This window comes from Canis aureus, chromosome 17, assembly GCF_053574225.1.
Source record: "Canis aureus isolate CA01 chromosome 17, VMU_Caureus_v.1.0, whole genome shotgun sequence".
Classification (NCBI taxonomy): domain Eukaryota; kingdom Metazoa; phylum Chordata; class Mammalia; order Carnivora; family Canidae; genus Canis; species Canis aureus.
In genome coordinates, this window is record NC_135627.1 from 53,695,071 (window position 1) to 53,721,086 (window position 26,016).

General features: G+C 37.2%; 1 protein-coding gene across 2 annotated transcripts in view; it reads left to right on the forward strand.

Moving 5' to 3' along the window:
- DNAJC15 (DnaJ heat shock protein family (Hsp40) member C15) overlaps positions 1-24,127 on the forward strand; it is a 79,081-nt gene extending 54,954 nt beyond the window's left edge. Inside the window, exons 6-7 of one of the 2 annotated variants that reach the window (XR_013355931.1) lie at positions 2,243-2,380; positions 23,902-24,127. Coding sequence is in view for 1 of the 2 variants with exons in the window: in XM_077855553.1 (XP_077711679.1) it covers positions 23,902-23,972 (71 nt within the window). In the remaining variant the exon portion in view is untranslated. The remainder of the gene's footprint in view (positions 1-2,242; positions 2,381-23,901) is intronic. The other variant, XM_077855553.1, reaches the window with a different exon arrangement.
- Positions 24,128-26,016: the final 1,889 nt, after the last annotated feature.

Sequence of the window (26,016 nt, forward strand, 5' to 3'; positions counted from 1 at the left end):
AGGTCAAGTGTATGCCCTTCTCTGATTGATTGCAGTAGGATCAGGTGCTCATGTCTTTCAGATGATTGACAAGTTGTTGATTGTGCCTACTGGCAAGGAATCAAGTTCTAGAATGTGTCTAAGAGAAAATGTATTTTTAGATATCTTTAGTAAGAAAAGGAAATGTGTGTTTTCTGAGCCAGTAGTATTTACGGAATTATTTGATTTATTCTGAGGTCATGTATTTATCAGAGGTGGGATTGTTGATTGCCTGTAGGATGCTTACTGATATCCTCTCTGGCCTTGTGTAGTAGCAGGAGGTGAAGGAATAGATCTGGAAGCAGGAACCTGGTGTTTTTCTCTGGCTTCTGTTTTCTTGCTAGCAATATGACCTTGAACATTCCCTTAACCTCTCCAAGTATCAATTTTATCTTCTATAAAATGAACGGATATCTTTCTTTTCTTTCTTTCTTTCTTTCTTTCTTTCTTTCTTTCTTTCTTTCTTTCTTTCTTTCTTTCTTTCTTTCTTCTTTCTTTAAGATTTTATTTATTTATTCATGAGAGACAGAAAAAGAGAGAGAGAGAGAGGCAGAGACACAGGCAGAGGGAGAAGCAGGCTCCATGCAGGGAGCCTGATGTGTGGGACTGGATCCCAGGACTCCAGGACCACGCCCTGGGCTGAAGGCAGGCGCTCAACCGCTGAGCCACCCAGGGATCCCCCGGATTTATTTCTAAAGTCCTTTTTGTTAAGTAATATAATATCTTTATTTGCCTATTCAATTAATGAAGAACCTGTACCCTCTATTTCTATTAAGATCACATTTTTTTACTTAAGAAAGATGCTTTTGGGACGCCTGGGTGGCTCAGCGGTTGAGCGTCTGCTTTCGGCTCAGGGCCGAAGGATCCGGGATCCGGGATTGAGTCCCACATCGGGCTCCCTGCATGGAGCCTGCTTCTCCCTCTGCCTGTGTCTCTGCCTCTCTCTCTCTGTCATGAATAAATAAATAAAATCTTTTTAAAAATATGCTTTTAATTATTTTGGATTATTGTACCCTCTAAGAATGTATTGACAACTGTGGACATTTTGTTCATATAATTGTTCATTCACCCCCAGTTTTAAAAACATTTGGTGTTTCAGAGAGTTCATAGATTTCCCAATACCCATGCATATGTTCACAGTTAAGAACTGCTCTTGTAAAAGTAGGGTGAATAAAGGAATATTGGCATTACTGGAGGGAAAGTATTTATGGATGATGGAGTTGGGAGATAACTCATAAATCCTGAAATGGTCTCTTGAGAAGGAAAGTGGTTTTGTTTTGTTTTTAATGAGAAGAAGATAATAGATTTTAAACAAAAATGTCTCATTGTCCTCTGAGAGAGAAAGGCAGAAGAAATGGAAATATGAGAACGGGCAGCTCTTAATTTTGTCTTCTCTTTTTCTGACTACTATATTTGATTTGGCAAGGTTAGTACTGACTATTATATAGGTACTTGCAAAAATTTAAATCTTGTATTCCATGCTTCTGAAATTCATAAATGTACCCCCACTTCATCCCCAAGTTGCTTTTCTGCTGGTTTTGCTGCCAGCTAGTATAGTAAGTCAAAGTTAGAACTTCAAATGTGTGATCAACAATAATTTGTCACACATTTCATTATCAGCTTATGGAAAGAAAGTGACATGAGAAAATTAGGTGTGGGGAAATTAATTTTGAAAATAAATTTTTTGTAACCAGTTTTAAATGAACATTCAAATGTGTTTTGGTACAAAGTAAATTTCGCTATTCAATTTCGTGAGATAAAATCTCAGTTGATCTAATGCTTTCAGATCAATGTCTTTTAAATATCTTTTAGATGATGCTTTTTTAAATTGCTAAAGAGAGAGGTGGGTAAAATAAAAAGAGAGAGAGAGGTGGGTTGTCAGCAAATAAGTAGTTTGTTATTAATGTAAATAGGAAGACAGCACAAAAAAATAGGAAGACAGAAAAGGTAAATTTGAAAAGCTGTAGAACTTCAGTCATCTCTTATAAACTCTCTAATCTGGTGATACTCAAAAGTATAGTTTGCTTATTCATGTGAGCTAATTTGTTACCTGTATGCAACAAGTTAAAGACAGAAATCAAAAGGAAGTATTTAGAAACCTTTATAGCAGTTGCACATTGTTGCACATTGCAACAACATCCAAATGTGTGATACTTTTATAATTTGTAAATATATCATCCACCAAAAATTCGACATTTTTTAAAAAAGTGCTTCTTCACCATAGTTTGAGGGACACCGATCTGATCAATGCTGCCTGCTAAATCAAGACTGTTTCTACTCTATCCTGGGGAAAATATCCTGTTCACTGCCCTTGAAGATTTTTAGTGATGGATAGCTTCCTGCTTTTACAAGAAGCCCAATGGTAGGCAGCTCTAATTACCAGAGGGTTCTTCCTTATATTTAACTGAAATCCGCCTGCCTGCAGTAGAGATTCTCATTCATTTTTCATTTATGTCCCCCTTTTTTTTATGTCCCTTTATTTTTTTTTTAATTTTTTAAAAATTTATTTATGATAGTCACACACAGAGAGAGAGAGAGGCAGAGACATAGGCAGAGGGAGAAGCAGGCTCCATGCACCAGGAGCCCGACATGGGATTTGATCCCGGGTCTCCAGGCTCGCGCCCTGGGCCAAAGGCAGGCGCTAAACCACTGCGCCACCCCAGGGATCCACTAAGTAAATTTTTTAAAAGGTTTTATTTATTTATTTATGAGAGACACAGAGAAAGTCTGCAGAGACACAGGCAGAGGGAGAAGCAGGCTGCATGCAGGGAGCCTAACGTGGGACTCGATCCCAGTACTCCAGGATCATGCCCTGAGCCGAAGGCAGATGCTTAACCACTGAGCCACCCAGACATCCTTCTTTTTCTAATTTTTTATTTTTATTTTTTATTTTTATTTTTTTTAAATTTATTTTTTTTAATTTATTTATGATAGTCACAGAGAGAGAGGCAGAGACATAGGCAGAGGGAGAAGCAGGCTCCATGCACCGGGAGCCCGATGTGGGATTCGATCCCGGGTCTCCAGGATCGCGCCCTGGGCCAAAGGCAGGCGCCAAACCGCTGCGCCACCCAGGGATCCCTTTTTCTAATTTTTTAAACTGGATATTCAAATCATTAGTTTTAGCTATCATTACTTCAAAACATTTTTTTCACTCATGTTATTTAACATATGTTGCCTAATTTTCTGGTGACTGGATATTTTCTGGCTATATTTATTTTATTATTATTATTTTTGGTTTTCTATATTATTGATATCTATCTTCATTCCACTTGGGAAGAGGACATACTTTGGTTTTGGTTCTTTGGAAGTAGTTGAATCATACTTTATGATTAATTTTGGCAAATACTCTGTGAACACAGTATATATTCTATAGTATTTAAGATATATGAGTAAGGTAGATTTTGTTTGCTGGATTAGATCTTCTGTATCCTTGCTGACTTCTTATTTACCTGCTATGGTTGTGTGTTTATTTCTCCATTTAGGTTTTGTGTGTTTGTTTTGCTTTACTTATTGTGATAGTATGATTATATGATTTGGGTACAGATAATTTAGGATTGTTTTCTTTTCCTTGTGGATTGACCCTTCTTCATTTTGAAATATCCTCCTTTATATCTAGTAGTGCCTCTTGCCATAAAGTCTGCTTTATTTGAACCTATAGCTTCACCAGCTTTCTTTTGGTTAGTGTTCATATGGTATATCTTTTCCCATCAATTTCTTCAGATTTTCTATATCTTTATGTTTGAAGTTTGTCTTTTCTAAGCAGTGTGCAGTTGGGTTTTATTTTTTATTTTTATTTTTTAAGATGTAGTTATTTATTAGGGAGAGAGAGCTCACATGTGCCCATGTATGAGTCAGGGGAAGGGCAGAGGGAGAGAATCCCCAAACAGACTCTGTTTGATCTTGGAGCCCAGCACAGGGCTCAGTCCCATGACCCATGAGATCATGACCTGAGCCAAAACCAAGAGTCGGTCGGTCACTCAACTGTCTGAGTGGAGGAGAGAATAAAGAGAGGAGGCAATATTTAAACAGATTACAAATAATAGAACAGAATCTATTCTTTTTTAAAAGATTTTATTTATTTATTCATAGAGACACAGAGAGAGGCAGAGACACAGGCAGAGGGAGAAGCAGGCTCCATGCAGAGAGCCTGACGTGGGACTCGATCCAGGGTCTCCAGGATCACGCCCTGGGCTGCAGGCGGCGCTAAACAGCTGCACCACTGGGGCTGCCCGAACAGAATCTGTTCTATTCTACTCATCCAGGTGCCCCTGGGTTTTATTTTAAGTGTTTAGTTCTTTTACATTTAATGTACTTATGATATTTGAGTGTATTTATACCATGTTACTGTTTGTTTTCTGTTTGACTCATCTATTTTATGTTCCCTCTTCTTTACTTCTTTTGGCTCATCCAAAATTTTAAAAGATTTGTGTGTCTTTTTCTTTAGTGACTTGGACTTCATAGATCTACTTAAAAATAAAAACCTATTTCTCTAGTAATTACCCAAAGAAGACAGCATACCTCCTTGACTTAATAAAGTATAAAGTAAAATGTTGCAGCAGTCACTCCTTAGAGAATACTGGGAGCTTAGAATGCTTTTAAGATTTTTTGGTCTTTGATTTTCAGCAATCCTACTATGCTGTGAATTGGTATAGGTTTTTGTGCATATATCCTGCTTGTGGTTTGTAGAGATTCTTGAATTTGTGGGGTAAAGTCTTTCATTAATTTTAGAAAATTCGGGGCAGCGCAGCGGTTTAGCGCCACCTGCAGCCTGGGGTGTGATCCTGGAGATCCGGGATCGAGTCCCATGTCAGGTTCCCTGCATGGAGCCTGCTTCTCCCTCTGCCTGTGTCCCAGCCATTCTCTCTCTCTCTCTCTCTCTCTCTCTCTCTCAATAAACAAATAAATAAACAAATGAATGAATAAAATCTTAAAAAAAATTAAAGAAAAGAAAGTTTAAAAAAATTTTTAGAAAATTCTATTCTATTACTTGTAATCTGTTTAAATATTGCCTCCTCTCTTTATTCTCTCCTTTTCTTCTGAAATTTCAGTTATGTGCACATTTGGTTCCCACTTTTTTTCACTGTGTTCCTTTTTTTTCCACCGTGCTTCATGTCTTTTATACTCTCTTCTATATTTCTATCCTTTTTGTAGATATTTGTTATTAATTTCTTGTAAATTATTGTTACCCTCCACTGTCTAATCCGCTCTTAAGCCTTTTCTTAGTTTAATCTTTTAAAATTTCCAAATCTTTGTTATGGAATCCCAGTTACTTTGAAATTCTGTTTTTATTTATCTTCTCCATATTAATTTTCTTAAATATATGACTTTTTTATTTTAAGATTTTTGGCTAATACTTCAGGAATCTAGCTCACCTCTGTTTCTCTTACTGTGTATTTCCTCCTTTGGGTTTTCAGGTCTTCTTTGGGATACAAAGTAATTTTTTTCTTGAATGCCCTATGTTTTGTATGAAAGCTAAGTTTTCAAGCTTTTTAGTCTCAGATCCAAAAAGCCTTTGTATGGATTCTATCTATCAATATTTGTAATACTAGAAAGTAAAACTGAGAAAGTTTTAAAGATATTTATGTTTTAATTCATTTAAAAATATTAAACTTGTTGGGATTCCTGGGTGGCTCAGTGGTTTAGAGCCTGCCTTTGGCCCAGGGCGTGACCCACATCAGGCTCCCTGCATGGAGCCTGCTTCTCTCTCTGCCTCTCTCTCAGTGTCTCTCATGAATAAATAAATAATCTTTAAAAAAATATTAAACTTGTTACATGTTAATATAAATGGCATAATCTTTATAAAAATTTGCATTTGCCAAAACATTTTTAAAAAAATGAGTAGAGTGGAGAGAATGGTGCCATAGAAGGTAAGAGAGGAATATATTTCAGGAAACCAGTGATCAGCTGTGCCAAGTATTGCTGTGAGAACCATTAAGATGAGGGCAGAGAAGAGGGTCCATAGTATTTTTGCAACTTTGGAAGACTTTGATGACCTTAAAAAACAGTTTAATTGGTGGTAGGTTGAAGAGTGAAAGGAGGATGAAGAAGTTGAGTTAGTTTATATAAATAACTTTCTTTAGAAGTTTTGTGAGGAAGAAAAGGAGAGAAATGGATTAGTAGCTGGAAGACAGGGATGTGGCATTAAGGGAAAGAATTTTTTTTGTTTGATTTCTTTGTTTTTAACTTTTTAAATACACTTTTTGGAACCTTATTAAACAATTTTGAGCAGGTTTCTGTGTCAGTGGAAATGATCAACTAGAGAGAGATCAATGATTTAGAAGAGATTAAATTTAAATTCGACAGGGATAAATATTATGTTCTTTTAGGTCCTCTAAATCAATTGTGTAAATAGAGGGCAGAGATTTGGCAATGTTTCAGTTGTAAAGGAGCCATGGGGGTATATTTGATCTCAAAGCCCACAAGATTCAATAGTGTAAAAGCCACTAAAAATATGTCACTGAGTTCTTAAGCTGCCTTAAAGGACACGCAGTATCAGTATTGTAAGACTGAATGTTACTACAGTCTTCTGTACTTGTCATTCATTCATTCACCTAATACTTACCTATCTGAGCCTAGGCACTTAGGCACTAGGCAGCCTGTGTAAAATTTTGTTATCTTTTTTAGATTCCAAATTTTGAAGGATACTGACAAACTAAGTAGTATTCAGAGGAAAGGAAACAGGATGTTGAAGAGCTGGAAGCAATGTCATATGAGTGGTCATTCATTCAACACATATTTATTGAGTATCTAATCCAAGCCAGACAGTATACCAGACACTGAGCAAGAGAACCAATCTTGTCTTCACACATCTTAGATTCTACTGAGAAAGACAGTAGATAGGTAACTTGGTAGGTTAAAATTGTCCACAAATTAATTTTAACATCTCACATCAAGAGATGGTCTATTTCCTTACCCTTTATATTCAGGCTAGCCTTGTGACTTGATTTGACCAATAGGACATAGTAGAAGTGCAGTTGTGTAAATTCTGAGCTCAAAAAGTATTGCAGCGTCAGCTATTAACTTCTTAGAACCTGGAGACCACCATGTGAAGAAAACCAGGCTCACCTCCTGAAGGATGAAAGACTAAGAGAGAGAGAGACTTCGTTGTCCCAGCAAAAGTGCCAGTGGGGCTATTGGGGACCATCCAGCCCCAGCAGACCTGACCCAACTCAGAAGAACCACTCAGCTTAATCCATAGAATAGCAAGAATTAAAAACCATTTGTTGGGCAGCCCAGGTGGCCCAACGGTTTAGCACTGCCTTCAGCTCACTCAGGGTGTGATCCTGGAGACCAGGATCGAGTCCCACGTAAGGCTCCCTGCATGGAGCCTGCTTCTCCCTCTGCCTGTGTCTCTCATGAATAAATAAGTAAAATCTTAAAAAAACAAAAACCATTTGTTTTAGCCACTGAATTTTGGGGTAGTTTGTTATACAGAAAAGGCTAATGTAGAAAATGTCCCGTAATAAGTGCTTTTAAGAAAAACAAGTAGGGGGAATAGAGATTGGCAGCTGGAGAGAGGCAACTGCCTTCTGCAATTGCAGTATTATAGCATCCTAGAAATTCTTTGTAAGGAGGTAACATTTAGGCAAAGACCTGGGTGAGAAAGTCATATAAAAATCTGAAGAAAGAGTGTTTCAGGCAGAAAGATCATCAAGTACAAAGGTCTTGAAAAGAAAGCATATTATATGTTTATGGAATTATGAAGAGATTGGCCAGAGTATAATGAGCAAAAGGAAGAATGGTAGGAAATATGATTGGATAGGACACCCAAGGCCAAATGTTGTAGTACCTTGAAAGCTATACTAAGAATTTTGGCTTTTATTTTTAAGTGTGATGGGAATGATATTACTTGATTTACAGTAATTAGCAACCTTGCTGAACTTATTTATTATTTCCCGTGGTTTTTTTTAGTGGGTTCGGGATAAGATCATGTCATCCGTGAATAGAGGTAGTGTTACTTCCTCTCCCGTCTGGATACCTTTATTTCTTTTTCTTACCTAATTGCCCTGAGTAGAGTCTCCAGTATAATATTGAAAAGTTGTGAGAACAGACATCCTTATCTTATTTCTGATTATTAGGGAAAAACATCTGATCTTTACCCCATTAGTATAATTAACTGTGGGTTTTTCAGAGACGCCCTTTGTCAGATTAGGAAGTTCCCTTCTACTTTTACTTTTTACTCTGTTGATGTGATGGATTACATTAATTGATTTTCAGTTGTTAGATCAACCACACATCTCTGAGATAAATTTCACTTGGTCTGCTGTATAATTTTTTAATATGTTGCTATATTCAGTTTGCTTGTATTTTGTTGAGTTTTTAAAATCCATATTCATAGGAAGTATTAGTCTGTAGTTTTGTTGTGATGTCTTTGGTAGTTTTGTTGTGATATCTTTGGTTTTAGTGTCAAGATAATGTGGGCCTTTTAAAATGAGTTAGGAAGTGTTTCCTCCTCTTCTGTAAACCAGCTAGGCCTGGCCTTTTCTTTGTGCATAGTTTTTTGATTATTGATTCAGTCTCTTAAGTTGTGATAAGTCTCTTTGATTATCTATGCTTTTTTTTTTTAAGATTTATTTATTTATTTATTCATGAGAGACAGAGAGAGGGAGGCAGAGACATGGGCAGAGGAAGCAGAGGGAGAAGCAGGCTCCATGCAGGGAGCCTGACGTGGGACTCAATCCATCGTCTCCAGGATCACACCCTGGGCTGAAGGCAGGCGCTAAACCGCTGAGCCACACAGGCTGCCCCTGTCTATGCCTTCTTGAGTCAAGTTTCAGAATTTGTTTTTCCAAGGAGTTTGTCCGTTTTATCTGAATTATCTAATTTGTTGAAATGCAATTGTTCATAGTATTCTTTCGTAATCTTTATTACTTCTCTAAGGTTGATAGTAACATTGTTTCTAATTCTAGTAATTCAAATGTGTTCCTTCATTTCTTAGGTTAAGGTGGGAACTTAAATTATTGGTTTGAGACTTTCCCTATTTTCTAATATATGCATAGAATGCTATAAATTTACATCTCAGCATTTCTTAGTTTTCAAGCTGAAGGTTTATATTGCTGATCAACAAGTTAAAGGATTCTTTTCAAAGAACCAGCTTTTGGGTTCATTGATTTCTCTATATTTTTTCTATTCTTTCATTAATTTGTTTTAATTTTTACTGTTTCCTTCCTTTTACTTGCTTTAGGTTTGTTCTTTTTAGTGTCTTAAGGTTGAAGGTTAGGTCATTGATTTAAGATCTTTCTTAACATAGGCATTTATAGCTATAATTGCCTTACAAGCACTAGTTTAGTTGTACTCCATAAATTTTAATATGTTGTGTCTTCATTTTCATTTATCTTAAAGTACTTTCTAATTTTCCTTTGGATTTCCCTTTTGACTCGATTGTTCAAGAGTATGTTGTTTAATTCCCACGTATTTATTTCTTAAATTTGCCCTTATTTTTATTGTTAATTTTATACCATTGTGTTTGATAAACGTAATGTATTCTATCTTTTTAGGTTTATTTAATGGCCTAGCATATGGTCTTTCCTGGAGAATGTTCCATGTGCACTTGAGAAGAATGTTTATCCTGTTTTTTGTTTGGTAGAATGTTCTTTAGGTGTCTCTTAGATCTAGTTGGTTTAAGTGCTGTGCAGTTCTTTTGTTTTCTTGTTGATTTTCTGTTTAGTTGCTTTATCCATTATTGAAAGTGGGGCGTTAATATTTGTTGTTGAATTGTCTGTTTCTCTCTTTATGTCTGTTAGTTTCTGTTTCATATATTTTGGTGTTCTGTTGTTAAATGCAAAAATGTTTATAATTGTTACATCTTCTTAATGAATTGATCCTTTGATCATTATTATATGTCCCTTTTAAAATTCTCATTTACGGGGATCCCTGGGTGGCACAGTGGTTTGGTGCCTGCCTCTGGCCCAGTGCGCGATCTTGGAGACCCGGGATCGAATCCCACGTCGGGCTCTCAGTGCATGGAGCCTGCTTCTCCCTCTGCCTGTGTCTCTGCCTCTCTCTCTCTCTCTCTCTCTCTCTCTCTGTGACTATCATAAATAAATAAAAATTTAAAAAAATCATTTAAAAAAAATAAAATTCTCATTTACATTTTGTTTTAAAGCCTATTGAGTATATGCACTCTAGGGTTTCTACAGTTGGTTTTTTCATCATACATCTTTTTGCATCCTTTTATTTTCAGTCTCTATGTCTTTGAATCTAAATGTGTCTCTGGCAGACAACATGTAGTTGGGTCATGTTTTTTATCCAGTCTGAAACCCTGCGCCTTTTGATGGGGTCATTAAGCCCGTTCACATTCAGAGTTACTATTGAGAGATATGAGTTTAGTGTCATCATGATATCTATTCAGTCTTTGTTTTTGTGGACTGTTCCACTGAACTTCTTCTTAAAGGGGAATTTTAAGAGGCCCCCTTAAAATTTCTTGCAGAGCTGGTTTGGAGGTCACATATTCTTTTAGTTGCTGCCTGTCTTGGAAGCTCTTTATCTCTCCTTCCATTTTGAATGAGAGCCTTGCTGGATAAAGTATTCTTGGTTGCATGTTCTTCTCATTTAGGACCCTGAATATATCCTGCCAGCCCTTTCTGGCCTGCCAGGTCTCTGTGGAGAGGTCTGCTGTTACCCTAATACTCCTCCCCATAAAAGTCAGGGATTTCTTGTCTCTTGCTGCTTTAAGGATCTTCTCCTTATCTTTGGAATTTGCAAGCTTCACAATTAAATGTCGAGGTGTTGAACGGTTTTTATTGATTTTAGGGGGGGATCTCTCTATTTCCTGGATCTGAATGCCTGTTTCCCTTCCCAGATTAGGAAAGTTTTCAGCTAGAATTTGTTCAAATACATATTCTGGCCCTCTGGCCCTTTCGGCGCCCTCGGGAACCCCAATCAAACGTAGGTTTTTCTTCCTCAGGCTGTCGTTTATTTCCCTTAATCTATCTTCATGGTCTTTTAATTGTTTGTCTCTTTTTTCCTCAGTTTCCCTCTTTGCTATCAACTTGTCTTCTAGGTCACTCACTCGTTCTTCCACCTCGTTAACCCTCGTCGTTAGGACTTCTAGTTTGGATTGCATCTCATTCAATTGATTTTTAATTTCTGCCTGATTAGCTCTAAATTCTGCAGTCATGAAGTCTCTTGAGTCCTTTATACTTTTTTCTAGAGCCACCAGTAGCTGTATAACAGTGCTTCTGAATTGGCTTTCTGACATTGAATTGTAATCCAGATTTTGTAACTCTGTGGGAGAGAGGACTGTTTCTGATTCTTTCTTTTGAGGTGAGGTTTTCCTTCTAGTCATTTTGCTCAGTGCAGAGTGGCCAAAAGCAAGTTGTATTGGGAAAAAGAGAAAAAAGAGAGGAGAGAAAGAAGGAAAGAAAAGAGAAAGAGAAAAAAAAAGGGAAGAAAAAGAAAAAAAAAAAGAAGAAAAAGAGAAAGAAAAAGAAAGGAGAAAAAAAGGGGGTGGGGGAAGGAAACAAATCAAAAAGCAAAACAAAATAAAAACAAAAACAAAAACAAACAAACAAAAAAAGAACCACCGGGGAGTATCTTCTGATTCTGTGTACTTTAAGTCCCTTGGCTTCCCCTGGAAGTTGTCAGTCAGTCTAGCTGATCTTCTGGGGGAGGGGCCTGTTGTGCTGATTTTCAGGTGTTAGCAGTTGGGGGAGCTGCTGTGCCCCTGCCTGGTGCAGGGCTCGGTGGGGGTTGTTTACCCCGTGAGGCCGCAGGAGGAACAGCCCCAGTGGCGGGGCAGCTCTGGAAACCTGGATTCAGCTCCGGCAGGAACTCCGTCTGCAGGGCCTGGAGGCTCCGGGGCGGGGCCGCTGATCTGCTCAGCTCGGGCAGGAGCGTCCTTGCTGTCCTGGGCCCTCCCGGCCTCTGCCTGTCCCGGGGGGAGGCGGGATCCTGGGCTGTGTCCCGGCGCCCTGTGCTCCGGAGCCTGCGCTGTTGGATTCGCGCTCCCGGGCCGCGCAGCCCCCTCCGCGGAGCCGCCGCCCGAGCCCCTCCGAGCTGCTCCTGGAACCGCGCAGCCCCCTCCGCACGGAGCCTCTTCCTCTGCCCGAGCCCCTCCGAGCTGCCCCCGCCCCGCAGCCCCCTCCGCGGAGCCGCCGCCCGAGCCCCTTCAGCTGCTCCGGGTCCCGCCGGGTTCCCCGTGCGCGCTGCAGCCCTTAGGGAGCTCGGCGCACTCTCCTGGGCGCGCAGTTGCTGTTACTGTCCCGGGGAGCCCGAGGGCATCCCCGCCCTCCTGGGTCCTGCTCCAACTCCCCGCGAGCCCCTTTCCGCCCGGGAAGGTTGGTGCAGCTCCTGCTCCTCCGGGACGGGGCTCTCCTGTCCTGGGGACACTCGCCCGGGCCTCAGCCCGGCTCCTCGCGGGCCCCTCCCCCTTGGAGGCCTTTGTGTCTTTATTTCTTTTTCCCCGTCTTCCTACCTTGATAGATGCGCGAACTCTTCTCACTGTAGCATTCCAGCTGGTCTCTCTTTAAATCTCAGGCCGAATTCATAGATTTTCAGGATAATTTGAAGGTTTTCTAGGTAGTTTGGTGGAGACAGGTGATTTGGAGACCCTACTCTTCCGCCATCTTGCTCCTCCCCCCCGGGTCATGTTTTTTAAATCAAATCTAATAACTTTTTGATTGATTGGATTATTTAATCCATTCATATATATTGTTATTAACATAGTTGTATTTATGTCTGATTTACTTTTTTGTTTTCTATGTCTTATGTTTTTTTTACTCCTTTATTAATCCTCCTTTACTACTTTATTTTATGTTGAATGAATATTTTCTAATGTAGCATTTTAATTTCATTAATAAGTTTTTCGCAATTTTTGAGTTTTTTTTTTTAAAGTGATTGGGAAGCCTGGATGACTTAGTAGGTTAAGTGTCTGCCTTTGGCTCAGGTCATGATCCCAGGGTTCTGGGGTTGAGCCCTGCATTGGGCTCCTTGCATGGTAGGGAGTCTGCTTCTCCTCCCTCTGCCCTTCCCCTCCCTGCTCCCCACTTGTGTTCTCTCTCTCACACACACACTCTCTCTCTCAAATAAATAAAAATCTTTTTTAAAAAAGTGATTGCTCTAGTGTTTATCATATGTATCTTAGTTTATCAGACTCAGCTTCATATTTATACTAGATTCCAGTAATACATAGAAACAATGTAGCTCTATTCCCATCTCACCCTTTCTGTGGTATTGCTAAATATATTACATCTACTAATGTTACAAACCCAACAGTACATTGTTAGAATTATTATTTTACCATCTGCTGTTATTTCCTTAGTCCATTACAGCTTTATTCTCATACACTCCCTTTGTATTATTACTAGCAAATATATTATGCATATATTTCTAAATGTTATAGGTCCAGGGATCCCTGGGTGGCGCAGCAGTTTGGCGCCTGCCTTTGGCCCAGGGCGCGATCCTGGAGACCCGGGATCGAATCCCACGTCAGGCTCCTGGTGCATGGAGCCTGCTTCTCCCTCTGCCTGTGTCTCTGCCTCTCTCTCTCTCTCTCTGTGACTATCATAAATAAATAAAATTAAAAAAAAAAAAAAAACTTTAGAACTTTAAAAAAAAAAAAAATGTTATAGGTCCAACAATACATTATGTGTATGTATTATTTTATACAGTTGTCTTTCTAATCAATTAAGAGAAGAAAGAAAAATATGTGTTTATATTGTCTTTTATAATTATATTTATCTTTACCAGTGCTCTTTGTATGTATGAATTCAGATTACCATCTATGGTCATTTACTTTCAGCCTAAAGAACACCCTTTAGTATTTCTTCTAAAGTGGGTCCACTAACAACATATTCTTTCAGTTTTGTTTGTACTACCCTCATTTCTGAAGGAAGGCTTTGCTGAAATTAGGATTTTTGGCCCACTGTTTTTCTTTGAGGATTTTGATTGTGTTATCCTACCACCTCTGTCCTTCATTGTTTCTGCAAAGTCAACTATTAATCTTATTGGAGGATTTTTTTTTTTTTTTTTTGTAAGTGACACATTGTTTTTCTTTTGCTACTTTTAAAAGATAACTGAGGCATATTAAAAATTTTAGGAGTTTGGAGCACCTGGGTTGCTCAGTAAGTTAAACATCTGCCTTCAGCTCAAGTGATGATCCCAGGGTCCTGGGATTGAGTCCCCATGTCAGGCTCCCTGCTCAGGGGGGAACTTGGCACTCCTTCTCCTGCCCCTCCCTCTGCTCTCTCTCTCTCTCTCTCTCTCTCTCTCTCAAATAAATAAATAAATAAATAAAATCTTTAAAAAAAATTTTAAGAGTTTATTTGAGCAAAAAATCTATAAACTGGAATTGGTTAAGAACACTCCACTGACAGGAGCTAAGGGAAATACTTTTATAGAGAAGAGGCAGAAGCAAAACAAAGAAATTACTTGATTGACTATGGCTTAAGCATTTGCTTTATTTGGAAAAGCCTAGCTGACTGTGATTAGTTGTCTTCAGGTTTCAATTTCTTAATGTTGAGGAGTTTACAGCCTTAGGTTTTGATTTGATTATATAGGCTACTAAAGCATTAAAGCCACTTTGATCTAATGGGTTCCTTATTCAACTAATTTTTTTTAAAAATTTTTATTTATTTATGATAGTCATACAGAGAGAGAGAGAGAGGCAGAGACATAGGCAGAAGGAGAGGGAGAAGCAGGCTCCATGCACCGGGAGCCCGACATGGGATTCAATCCCGGGTCTCCAGGATCGCGCCCTGGGCCAAAGGCAGGCGCTAAACCGCTGCGCCACCCAGGGTTCCCAATTTTTTTATTTAATTAATTTAACACTACTTTCTAGATTTTCTCCTTTGACTTTTTTGCATTTTTACTATGATTTATCTGTTTTTAGATCTCTTTATTTATCTTATTTGGATTTTGTTGAGTTCTTTAGATGTGTAGATTTTTGTTTTTCAATAATGGAAAGTTTTAAGTATTATTTCTTTAAAGATTTTTTCTGTTTTTTTTTCTCTCCTCTGATACTCCCATTATATGTATATTTGTGAGTTTAATGATGTCCCACATGTCTCTGAGGCTCTGTTATTTTTTTTCAGTTCTTTGGTTTACATAATCTGAATTGCTCTATCTTCAAGTTCACTCACTAATTCTTTCTTATGCCAGTTCTACTCTTGAGCACCTCTACTGATTTTTAAATCTTGTTCTGTAGTTGTAAAATGGCCACTTTGGAATCTTTTCCTATAAATGCAACATCTGATCACTTTCACAGGTAGTTTCTGTTGCTGTTTTTTCATTATGTTTGTATGGATCATACTGTCATACTTTCCTGTTCTTTGCAGGCCTTATAGTATTTTGTTGGAAACTGAACATTTTAGAATATGTATTGTAGCAGCTCTGGAAACTTGTGCACCCCAAGGAGGCCTTATTATTTTTATTTATTTGTTTAGTAACTGCCTAGATTATTTTAGGGAAGTCACACCCCCTACCCCACACCCCACACGCTTCTTACACTGCTCCTCAAGAAGGCATAGCTTTGAATATGCCATCAGTCATCATGGGATGACACTGATACTGATAGGGCACTCTTCTTCCTCTCTTTTCTTGATCATACCCAACTGTAAACTACACTAATTTCTGACCAGTTACTCAGTCGTTCTCAACAATGCTGTAAGACATAAATTTCTCTAACACAATCAAATAATTTTTCCTTTGATGGAACAGTTTCTGAGGTCAGTGTTTGATATTTGTTCTGACCCTAGGAGGGCTCATCACTGCTGTTTGTTCTGTCCTGTGAACTGGTCTACAGTCTAAGCTGTATATTCACTGGATTCATGAATCTCCTCCCAATTGCTTTTTAAAACCTCTGCTGTCCCTGTACTGTCCTTGAGAGCACCCTCCATAATCTGTTGCAAATGAAGTCAGTTCCTTTGAAAATAAATTAGGGGCTCTCTGTTTTATGGCCTGTTTACTTCACAGGCAAAATCTCTGCCAGGGCTCTGGAGCTGAGGGTAGAAACTATGGCAGTCTTCTCTCCAAGTGAAACCCCCATTGTAGCAACTAAGCATGCAATACAGGGAACAGCAGCCTAATGTCTTTGTGCCTTGCCTCTCCTGTGTGGAACTACCATGCCTTATGGACTGGGAAATGGGCTCTTGAGGCCCAGTATTCTAAGGAAGCCACAATTCGGTAGAGCTTCTGTATTATTTGCTTAGAACTTAACCTTAGTATCAGGCAGCTGGGGGCAGGAAGAGAAATATGGAGATCCTTTTGCTCCCAGAAAGTAAGCCTTTTATTCAGGGTCTGGGGAGAGAGGGAGCCCTGTGTTTTTGCCTCAGCAGTCCAGCAGAAGTCTCTGGCTGAGCTGGGAGGAGAGAAGGAAGGAGCTGTTTTGGTTCAAATACCACAGTTTCCTGCCTTTCTTACTGAAATTTTATAGATTTTATTGAATAAATGTTTCTCTTTCACTTTTGCTTTTTAAGACCATTTTCAGAGGCTTAGATGGTTGGGGTATTTTACATAGTTTTTACCAGTTCCAATGGGGAGCAGATCCTCATGCCAGAAGTCAATCTGTGTGCCGATTTTAACATTTTTCTTTTAAGAGATGTGGGTGCCCTTTAAGAAGCCTTCAAATCAGCAGATGGTAATACTTTTTACTTCTGTCTTACAGATTTGGGATGTAGACATTCATAAGTTTTAATGAAAGTTAAAGAATATATAAAAATCTATGAAAAGATCTGTATAAGAAAGACCCAAGGATATAAGGCAACTTGTATCTTCTCATTCCTCAGATTGGTGTGCTAATTATGAAACTCACATTAGTAACGACTATTATTTAATTAGGTATAATTGTTATTATTAAATTATAACTAATACTATTAGTTATATATCATTATTAATAATTCTACCTAACTTTGAAACATTAATTATAGAATATTTGCTTATTTTCTTTTGTGCTAGTTAGGGTTTTGTAGGCATTTATGTATTTTTAGAGCACCTACTTGTTACACTCTTGTTTGCCTGTTTTCTGCACCTTTGGAGTGGTTTTACTTCTATGAAGCTGGTACCTGATGCAAGAAAATAATGGAGTAGTGACTAATCACTTTTCCTACTCCTCCACAAAGAGTGTCTCAAGCCCCATCTGTGTACTCAGGACTGTGTTGAAAATACATAGATATCTAAGACAGGATTGCTCTTCAAAGTATTTATTATCTAATGGGTAGGTAGGCATATTTAAATGACAAATCATAGTCATGATTACAATCTTCTCCAGAAGAAAGGGGACCTGGGATGAGATTATGGGCTTGAAGAAAGTCACTGTTTCTTCCTCATGGTCTTGATCATAGGTTTGCTGTGCCCTAGTGATTTTTGGACAGTATGAATATGTAGTGTCAATGAACTCCAGGAGGTCGACATATCTCAGTAAAATTTTCAATAAACTTTTATTTTTTTTTAAAGATTTTATTTATTTACTCATAGAGACAGAGAGAGAGAGGCAGAGACACAGGCAGAGGGAGAAGCAGGCTCCATGCAGAGAGCCTGACGTGGGACTTGATCCAGAGTCTCCAGGATCACACCCTGGGCTGCAGGAGGCACTAAACGGCTGCGCCACCGGGGCTACCCCCAATAAACTTTTAAAAATTAAAATATACATTCATGAAAACACACAGATTATAGGTGTACAACTCAATGAATTGTCACAAAGTAAACCCATTTAGGTAGCTATTACCCAGATTAAGAAAATCATACAAAACTTTTCCTCGGGTACTTTTCCTGTCATTCCCCACTCCCCAAAAGTGACCACTGTCCTGGCTTTTATTGCCATAGATTAGCTTTGCCTATTTTTGAACTTCACATAAGTAGAATCATATAGTATACAGTTTCTATATTTGTCTTTTTTAATTATCTTTGTGAGATTTATTTATGTAGCAGTGAATGCTATAGTAATGATTCCCTCATTTTTATTACTGTATAGTATTCCATAGTATGAATATCCTGCATTTATTCATTTTTTTTCTGTTGTGTTGTCTTCTTTTCTTATTAACTTTTGAGAACATCATATATTCCGGTATTAATAGACATGATTCTTTGTGTTGTAGGTATCTTCTCTCTGTGGCTTACTTTTGCCTCTTAATAGTGTCCATTCATTGTACAGAAATTCTTAATTTTAATGTAGTCCAGTTTATCCAAGTTTTCCTTTATTCTTAGTGCATTCTTGTTTTGTCTGGGGAATTTTTGCCTGTCTCAAGGTCATGAAGATAATTTCTGAATTATCTTTATTATCTTATATAATGATATTTGTAATAAATTGGAATCAATTTTTGTGTATGGTGTGAGATAAGGATAAAGTTTCAATTTTTTAAAAGATAGATATCCAAGTGGTCTAGCATTATTTACTGAAAAGATGACTCTTTCCCCCTGGTGATCTACAGTATTGCCTTGTTATAAATTAAGTGACTAGATATTTTTGGAGACATTTATGTATTTTCTGTCTTCTTTTGGTGGTTAATTTGTGTTTGTGCCAATACTATACTGTTTTAATTCGTGTAGCTTCATGACAAATCTTTTTTTTTTTTGTAGTATAAATCCTTCAAATTTTTGTTATTTATAATTTTTCCACTGTGTTTGGCCCTTTGTACCTTAATATAAATTAGGAATTATCACATTGATATGCATGTGAAGATGTGCAAGTGCACACATACACATTCACACACAAAAATCCTGGGGTTATTGGGGACTGCCATGAACATGTAGATCTATTTCAGGAGAATTGACATCTTTACAACACTGAATTTTCTAAGCCAGGAACAAGACATATCATTCCACTTATTTAAGTTATCTTTAACTTGTTCAATAAGGCTTTTAAGTATTCTGGGTTATAATCATATACTTAATTTGTTAAATTTATCCCTTGGTATCAATTTTTTAAGTGCTACTATGAATTGTTTTGTTTCAAAAGTTTATATTGTAAAGTCATTTTTTTCTACGGCATAACAGTTGGGTTTGTATATATTGTTATTGTGTATCCAGGAACTTGTTAAATTCATTTAATTCTATAATTTTGTCTTTAGATTCTTTTGGATTTTTTTTATATACCTAGTCATCATTTATGAAGAATGACAGTTTCTTTCTAATCCTTATTTATTTTTTTGTTGTGAATGGAAAGGAACATTTATTAAAATGGCTAGACCGTTGATATAGTGTTAAATAGAAATTATCATAGTAGGTATCCTTTCTTGTTGCTGACTTCAGAGCCAAAAGTCTCAACATTTTACTACTAAGTATGTTTGTGATACTTTTTGACAACTTCTATCACATAAAAGAAGTTCCCTTCCATTCCTAGTTTATGAAAAGTTTTTATGAATGTGTATTGAGTTTTGTACATCTGTTGAGATAATTAAAGGATACTTATTCTTTATTCTGTTAATATGATGAATTACATTGATTAATTTTCTAATGTTAAGGCCAGTCTCAGATTCTTGGTCATGATATTTAGCCTGATTTGTTTTTGCATCTGTGTTCATCTTGTGATATTTCTATCAGGATTTGTTATCAAAGATATGCTAGCATCATAAAAAGAGTTGAAATGTGTTTTTTTTCTTCTAGGTTTTGGAAAAAAATCACTGATAAAACCATCCTGACCAGGCTTTTTATTTGTGGGAAGATTTTAATTACAGATTTGATTTCTCAGATAGATAGAATTCTCTTTTGATTCTTCATTTCTTATGTATCAGTTTTGATACCTTACATTTTTCCTAGAATTTATTTCATTTAAATTTCAAATGCTTTGGTATGAATTTGATCAGTTCTTTTCAGAGAACTAACCTTTGGCTTTGTTAATTCTCTTGAATGCTAATTTCTGGTATATTTTCCTTGATGCATGGGTTATTTACAAATCTAGTGATTAATTTCCAAGCGTTAGGATCTATCTCCTAGGTGTATTTGTTACTGATTTCCAGCTTAATTCCACTAAAGTAAATTAGCATACTTTATATAGTACTTCTCAAACTGTCTGTGATAGAGGACTTGTTTCCCAATCTCTGTTGGACTGGCAACTTTTAAAAAATATAATTAAAATGAATTTTTTTTTTTAATTAAAATGAATTTGTTAGAAAATTGAAATAAAAAGATATGTAAGAGCAAAGTCTCAGGGTTGGTTTGTTTTTGTTTTTTTAGATTCTACAGGTACACAATGCTACATCAAGAGGCTATATTTTCTAGACACTTATTCTCAATATCTAAACCTATCTAGTTGTGGTCCATTAACACCTCTAAACCAGCACTAGTCCATGGAACACACTTCCAAGTTACACTGCTTGTCATGATTTCAGTCTTTGAAGTTTGTTGAGACTTGCTTTATAACATACCACGTGGTCAACTTCAGTTAATGTTCCTTGTTCCTTTAAAAGAAGGCATATTCTGGGGATCCCTGGGTGGCGCAGCGGTTTGGCGCCTGCCTTTGGCCCAGGGCGCGATCCTGGAGACCCGGGATCGAATCCCACATCAGGCTCCCGGTGCATGGAGCCTGCTTCTCCCTCTGCCTATGTCTCTGCCTCTCTCTCTCTCTCTCTGTGACTATCATAAATAAATAAAAATTAAAAAAAATAAAATAAAATAAAAGAAGGCATATTCTATACTTGCAGGGTGAAGTGTTTTATGTATGTCACTTAGATTGTTTGTTTATCATGTTTTTTTTAAAACTATGTTGAGATATAATTTACACACACAAAAATTTATTTAAATGCATTGTTTGATGAATTTTGACAAATGTTTATACCCATGTAACTGTTAACACAATTAAGACAGAACATTGTAAAACTCAGTAGGTTCTTTGGTGCCCTTTGCCATTGCCAGTCTTTCACCCCAACTTGGATAATCACCATTCTACTTTTTGCCACTATAGATTAGATATGTCCTCTCTCTCTCTCTCTCTCTCTCTCTCTCTCTCTCTCTCTCTCTTTGGAGGAAGAAGAGGGAGGCTCGGAGGGAGAAGAGGAGAAAGAATCTTAAAGTAGACTCCATGCCTAATGCAGAGGTCAATGTAGGGCTGAGTCTCACAACTCTGAGATAATGACCTGAGTTGAAATCAAGAGTCGGATGCTTAACCAACTGAGCCACCCAGATGCTCCTAGATGCGTCTTTTCTGACATTTCGTATAAGTGGAATTGTGAAATTGTATAATATGTACTATTTTGCGTTGATTTCTATGAAGGCTATAAATAGTGCAGAATGTTGGGCACATCACAATGCATTTTCCTTCTCTCTAGGATCTTGGCCCTCAAGACCTGGCCGACTTGGTAGAACTCCAGTGCTTTCATACTTACGTGTGCTTGTATTTTATTCAGCTCTTCCAGTTGGTGTCAGTGGGACAGCTGATCTAAAACATAATAGTTCAGGTAGCCAAAGGCGGAAGAGCTCCGGCAGTGTTTAGTGAAGGTACAATGGTATAGAGATCAAGCGTGAGGGTGAGTGTTCTAACTAAATGGAATTCAGGGGACTCTCCCAAGAATTTTGAGCAAGACTGAAAGATCCAAAAGTAGATTGTGTCCATTAAATAATAGGATATGTGTCCTACATTGTTAAATCAGTCAAGATTCAGTGCCAGAAACTGGATGTTCTAAGCAGGAGACCATTAAGTACAATGAGTAAGAGTTTACAGACCTAGAATTTACTCCTTCAGACTTCGCAATAGTCTGACAAAAATGACTTCGCGAGTAATTAGAGCTGCTCTGTCAGGGAAGCTACTACCTCATAGACTGCCACTAGAACTGTACAAGAAGCGCAGCTGCTGTCACTACTATCCCTTAATCTCATTTGCTAGCACCAATAATAAAGAGGGCCAGCAGGAAAGCCTTTCTGTCACTTGAGCCTTCCAAATCTCACAAGATTTCCCCTCACTGATCCTAATTTGAGTCAAACACTACTTGAAAAGAATATAGGAGTTGTAGTTTGGGGCTTGGGAACTTTTCCAAGTTTTAGGAAGATAGAAGAAGGGTAGACTGAGAGCCAGACCAAAGTTTCTACCATGCACATAAATCAAAAGTCCACTGTTCTTTAACTTAGGAAGGATGAGTGGTAATTCAACAGTATTCTAAATAAATTGTCAATCCTTTTTCTCTAACATTTCCATCAATAAATGTAATGTTTAAGGCAACTTTTAATCTTAAGTGCCTTTGTTTTTTTCCTATCTGCTAAATGAGCATATTATGGCCTATGATTTAAATATCCAGGATGCATATCAATCAATCAATTACAGGTTATATTTGAGTTCAATTAATATTTTAATATTTGTTGAGGATATACAAAATGCCTGGCATTACCTTGGTAACTCTAAACATTTAAACATCTTACCAAGATTGATATTACCTAATTCCAAGATCATTTTCAAAGATAATCATGAAATCAGTTTATTTTATGATCAAGTGTATATGGAAACTTTCAACTTCATTTGTAATTCTTACTGTATATTCAAGGACACTCCATGATATATTCCATAAGTGTTTATAGCAATTTAGATCTTGATATGAAAATGTCAGTAGTATCCTCAAGGGCAAAACGCAAAAAGCTAAATATAGCTTCCTCCAGTGTTGCCCTTTCTACTACATCGTATTTCTGATGTTTTCCCTGCTTTCTTCTTCCTGAATAAAGTGGGTGGTATGATATTAATAAGAGCTTGGATATGGTTTGGACAATTTATACACCAATGCTATGTAGATGTGTTTTGGTTTGTTGTAAGTTGTGTTGCTCAACACAAGACCTTGTGTTGAGGTCTTAGGAGGTGTTCAAAGCCATAGATGGTTTGTACTCAAGGGGAGAATAAAAAATAAAAACAAACACAAAGAAACTGGTGAACCATAATATGATTGTTAGCTCAAGTGTTAAGCAGTGAAAATGTTCAGGACTAGAAGTTAGAAGGCCTCTAATGCTTAAATAGCTTTAATATGACTGGAACTAGTATTTTTGTATGTCAGATTCTGTTTGTGATTTATAATGATTCTGAATTTGAAATTCAGCTCAATTTCCTTCCCTCTTGCTGTTTGCATTAGAAAGGATTCATTGCAAAGAATTCTAAAAAAAAAGAACTGATGTAATTTTATTTTAGGGCACAGTGAATCTAAGACTACTCCTTAAGTATTCTAATTAGGATTGTTGCAGAGAACAGGGAGCATTTCCTTTAACATTATTTTTATTATCATTTTTTAAAAGATTTTATTTATTTATTAGAGACACACAGAGAGAGAGAGAGAGGCAGAGACACAGGCAGAGGGGGAAGCAGGCTCCATGCAGGGAGCCCGACTTGAGACTCGATCCCGGGACTCCAGGACCACACCCCGGGCTGCAGGTGACACCAAACCGCTGCACCACCAGGGCTGCCCTATTATAATTTTTAATTCATTTATCTGTATTAATAAATATGATTGTTAGAACTGGATACTATATACTTGCATTTTCTAACAAATTTTTTGTTTTTGTGGAAATGTAAGGTTTGATATGATTCTGAAAGTTCCCTTGGATTGCTTTACCTCCTTCAGAAAGATACTCTCCTTCATACTTGAATGTTTTTCCCTTTACAGAAAAAGTCTTGGAGTGAGACCTTTATTTACCTAACCATCTACTTAATTTCAAAAAATTCTCTGATCAAATATTTGAATAGCGTGTCTGACCAGTGAAATGTTTGAGTGTTTTTCAAATTATTCCTGATCATAACTTTCTTTCATTATTTTTCTCAGGTTATCTTTGATTGTTGGGTATCTGTAGTGCTTCACTAAACAAATTTAATTTATGCTGTTGTGATTTCTGTTTAGCTTATAAAATAATTTGTCAAGAGGATGTATGTGTGGGAAAATATCAGAGAATTCTAATTAAGAGTGTTTTTCTTTATTTGAGACTTTAAAAAATGTCAATAATGAAGTGTGTTTTAATCCATTTATGTTTTCTTTGTCCTCTCAGGTGGATCTCCTTACTTAGCAACCAAAATAAATGAAGCAAAAGACTTGCTAGAAGCAACCACCAAACATTGATTGATGCCCAAGAATCACTCTGAAGGAAAAGATGGGGGAATTTAAAACAAAAAAGTCCAGCAAATTAAACTATGGTATTCATGATTTTCATACATCTACTGGCCACAATAATTTATTCCACTATTAAGGCATATAATAATAAAAGATTAACAGTCTGTCTTTTTATTATCTTTTAAAGGAACACCTTAAAATTCTTTAACTGATTTTTATTTTCTTCCTTTCTCTGTGATAGTCATACATTTTAAGACTTTTGTTCCATTTGTCCTAAGTTCTCCTGGCTCCCCACCCTCACTTAAGTATCATCATCAGTAATGTGGGATTTATGAGCAGTAAGTATAAATTTTCTTACTGCTGATATTTATATTCACATTGTCCCCTGTTTCCTCAGAGGACTTTAGTACTATGCCTATGTAAGGTGCTTTAAATATTTTGAGATCAAACACTGACTGCCATCCCATGGGGAAATGATCAGAAACTCAATCGAATGTACTAAATGGTGTTTTGTAAAGTAGTGGTTAGGATTTGTTAAAGAACTGTGTTCTCTCTGAGACCGTATAACTGAAGCATGAGAACTTGGAGAGCTACTAAAATGATTAAAGATTTGCAAAATGAGCCCTGTGAGGAAAGGCAGAAAAAGAGGTTGGAGAAGTCTGAGGAATTCGTCTTTAATTATAGCCATTTAATACTGTATATTTATTCAATTATTCATTCTGCAAATATTTATTGACCACCTATAATGTGTAAGGCACTGTAGTGGGTCCTCTGAGAGTTACAGGTATGAACCAACCATAGATCATGACCCCGAAGAAGTTATATTTAGAAGAAAGAAAAATCACACTATTAGAAAAGTACAGGTGATATGCTAAAGTTCAAAGAAGAAAAGAATATTATAAACTGAGAGCATAAGGAGGAGCTTCCAAGAATAAGTGGCATGAGAATTGGGCTCTAAATACAATTAGTAAGAGAAGAGATTGATGAGTCAGTATTGTTTCCCTTAACATCAGTCACAATTAGCAGAAATAGGATTTATTAGTGTGATTAGAGTACAGGGTATCTCAAAAGTAATGGATGGACACATGCTGTTGAAGGATCAGCCCTTTAATTTATATTGCGTGAAATTATCTCAGATAGATCCCGGTCACCATCACTTTACTATCCCAAAGGTGAGAAAACAGATTCAGACACAGGGTGTCAGCATTAGTTTCTAATACTCTTTTACAAAGCCTGGGTCATCCCAGGTAAACTAAACCACTATATTTCATCTACCTCTAAAATACTTTTTAAAAAATTCTAGATACATATCGTAATGTATGACATTCCATAATTTCGTAGCTCTCAACATTGGCAATATTGGCATCTTGAGGTGAATAATTCCTCTTTCTGCAGAGTTCTCCTGTGCATTGTAGGATGAGTAGCAACATCCCTGTCTATACCTATACCTACTAAAGGCCAGTAACACCCTCAGTGTGACAACCAAAAATGTTTGCAGACATTACCAAATGTTCTTTGGAGAGAAAATTGCCCCAGTTGAGAGCCACTGCTATAAATTTAAGTATTTTTCCTTCAGTATGTAAAATAATGGCCTCACTGAAAATGAAATTAATCTTAGAGTCACTAAAATACGGCTTTTGCTTTAAAGTCCCCATGCATGTCCTAATTTTCTTGTGGGTTAGTGGTTTTCATTTTTCTGTTCATTATTATCCCTGTTCCTTAAATGTCCTAATCCCCAGATCTCCACATGTCAAAAGCCTAGGGATAGGTCGAGGCCAAGCTAAAATGCATCCTTCTTTTTCTTCTGATACCAGCAAAAGTAATATCATGGATTGTCAGTATTCTGAGAGCAGGGATCATATCTGTTTGCTGCTGCATTGGTACCCAGTAAATATTTGTTGAATGAATGAATAAATTTCCAAAGCACTTTATTCCTCACTTATGATAGTATTACTTGGTACCTTGTGAAAAAACCTGTTTGTGTAACATGTCTTATTTCTCTTACTAAAAATGCAATAATCTTTAGAGCAAGAATCTTGTCATTTATCTTTGT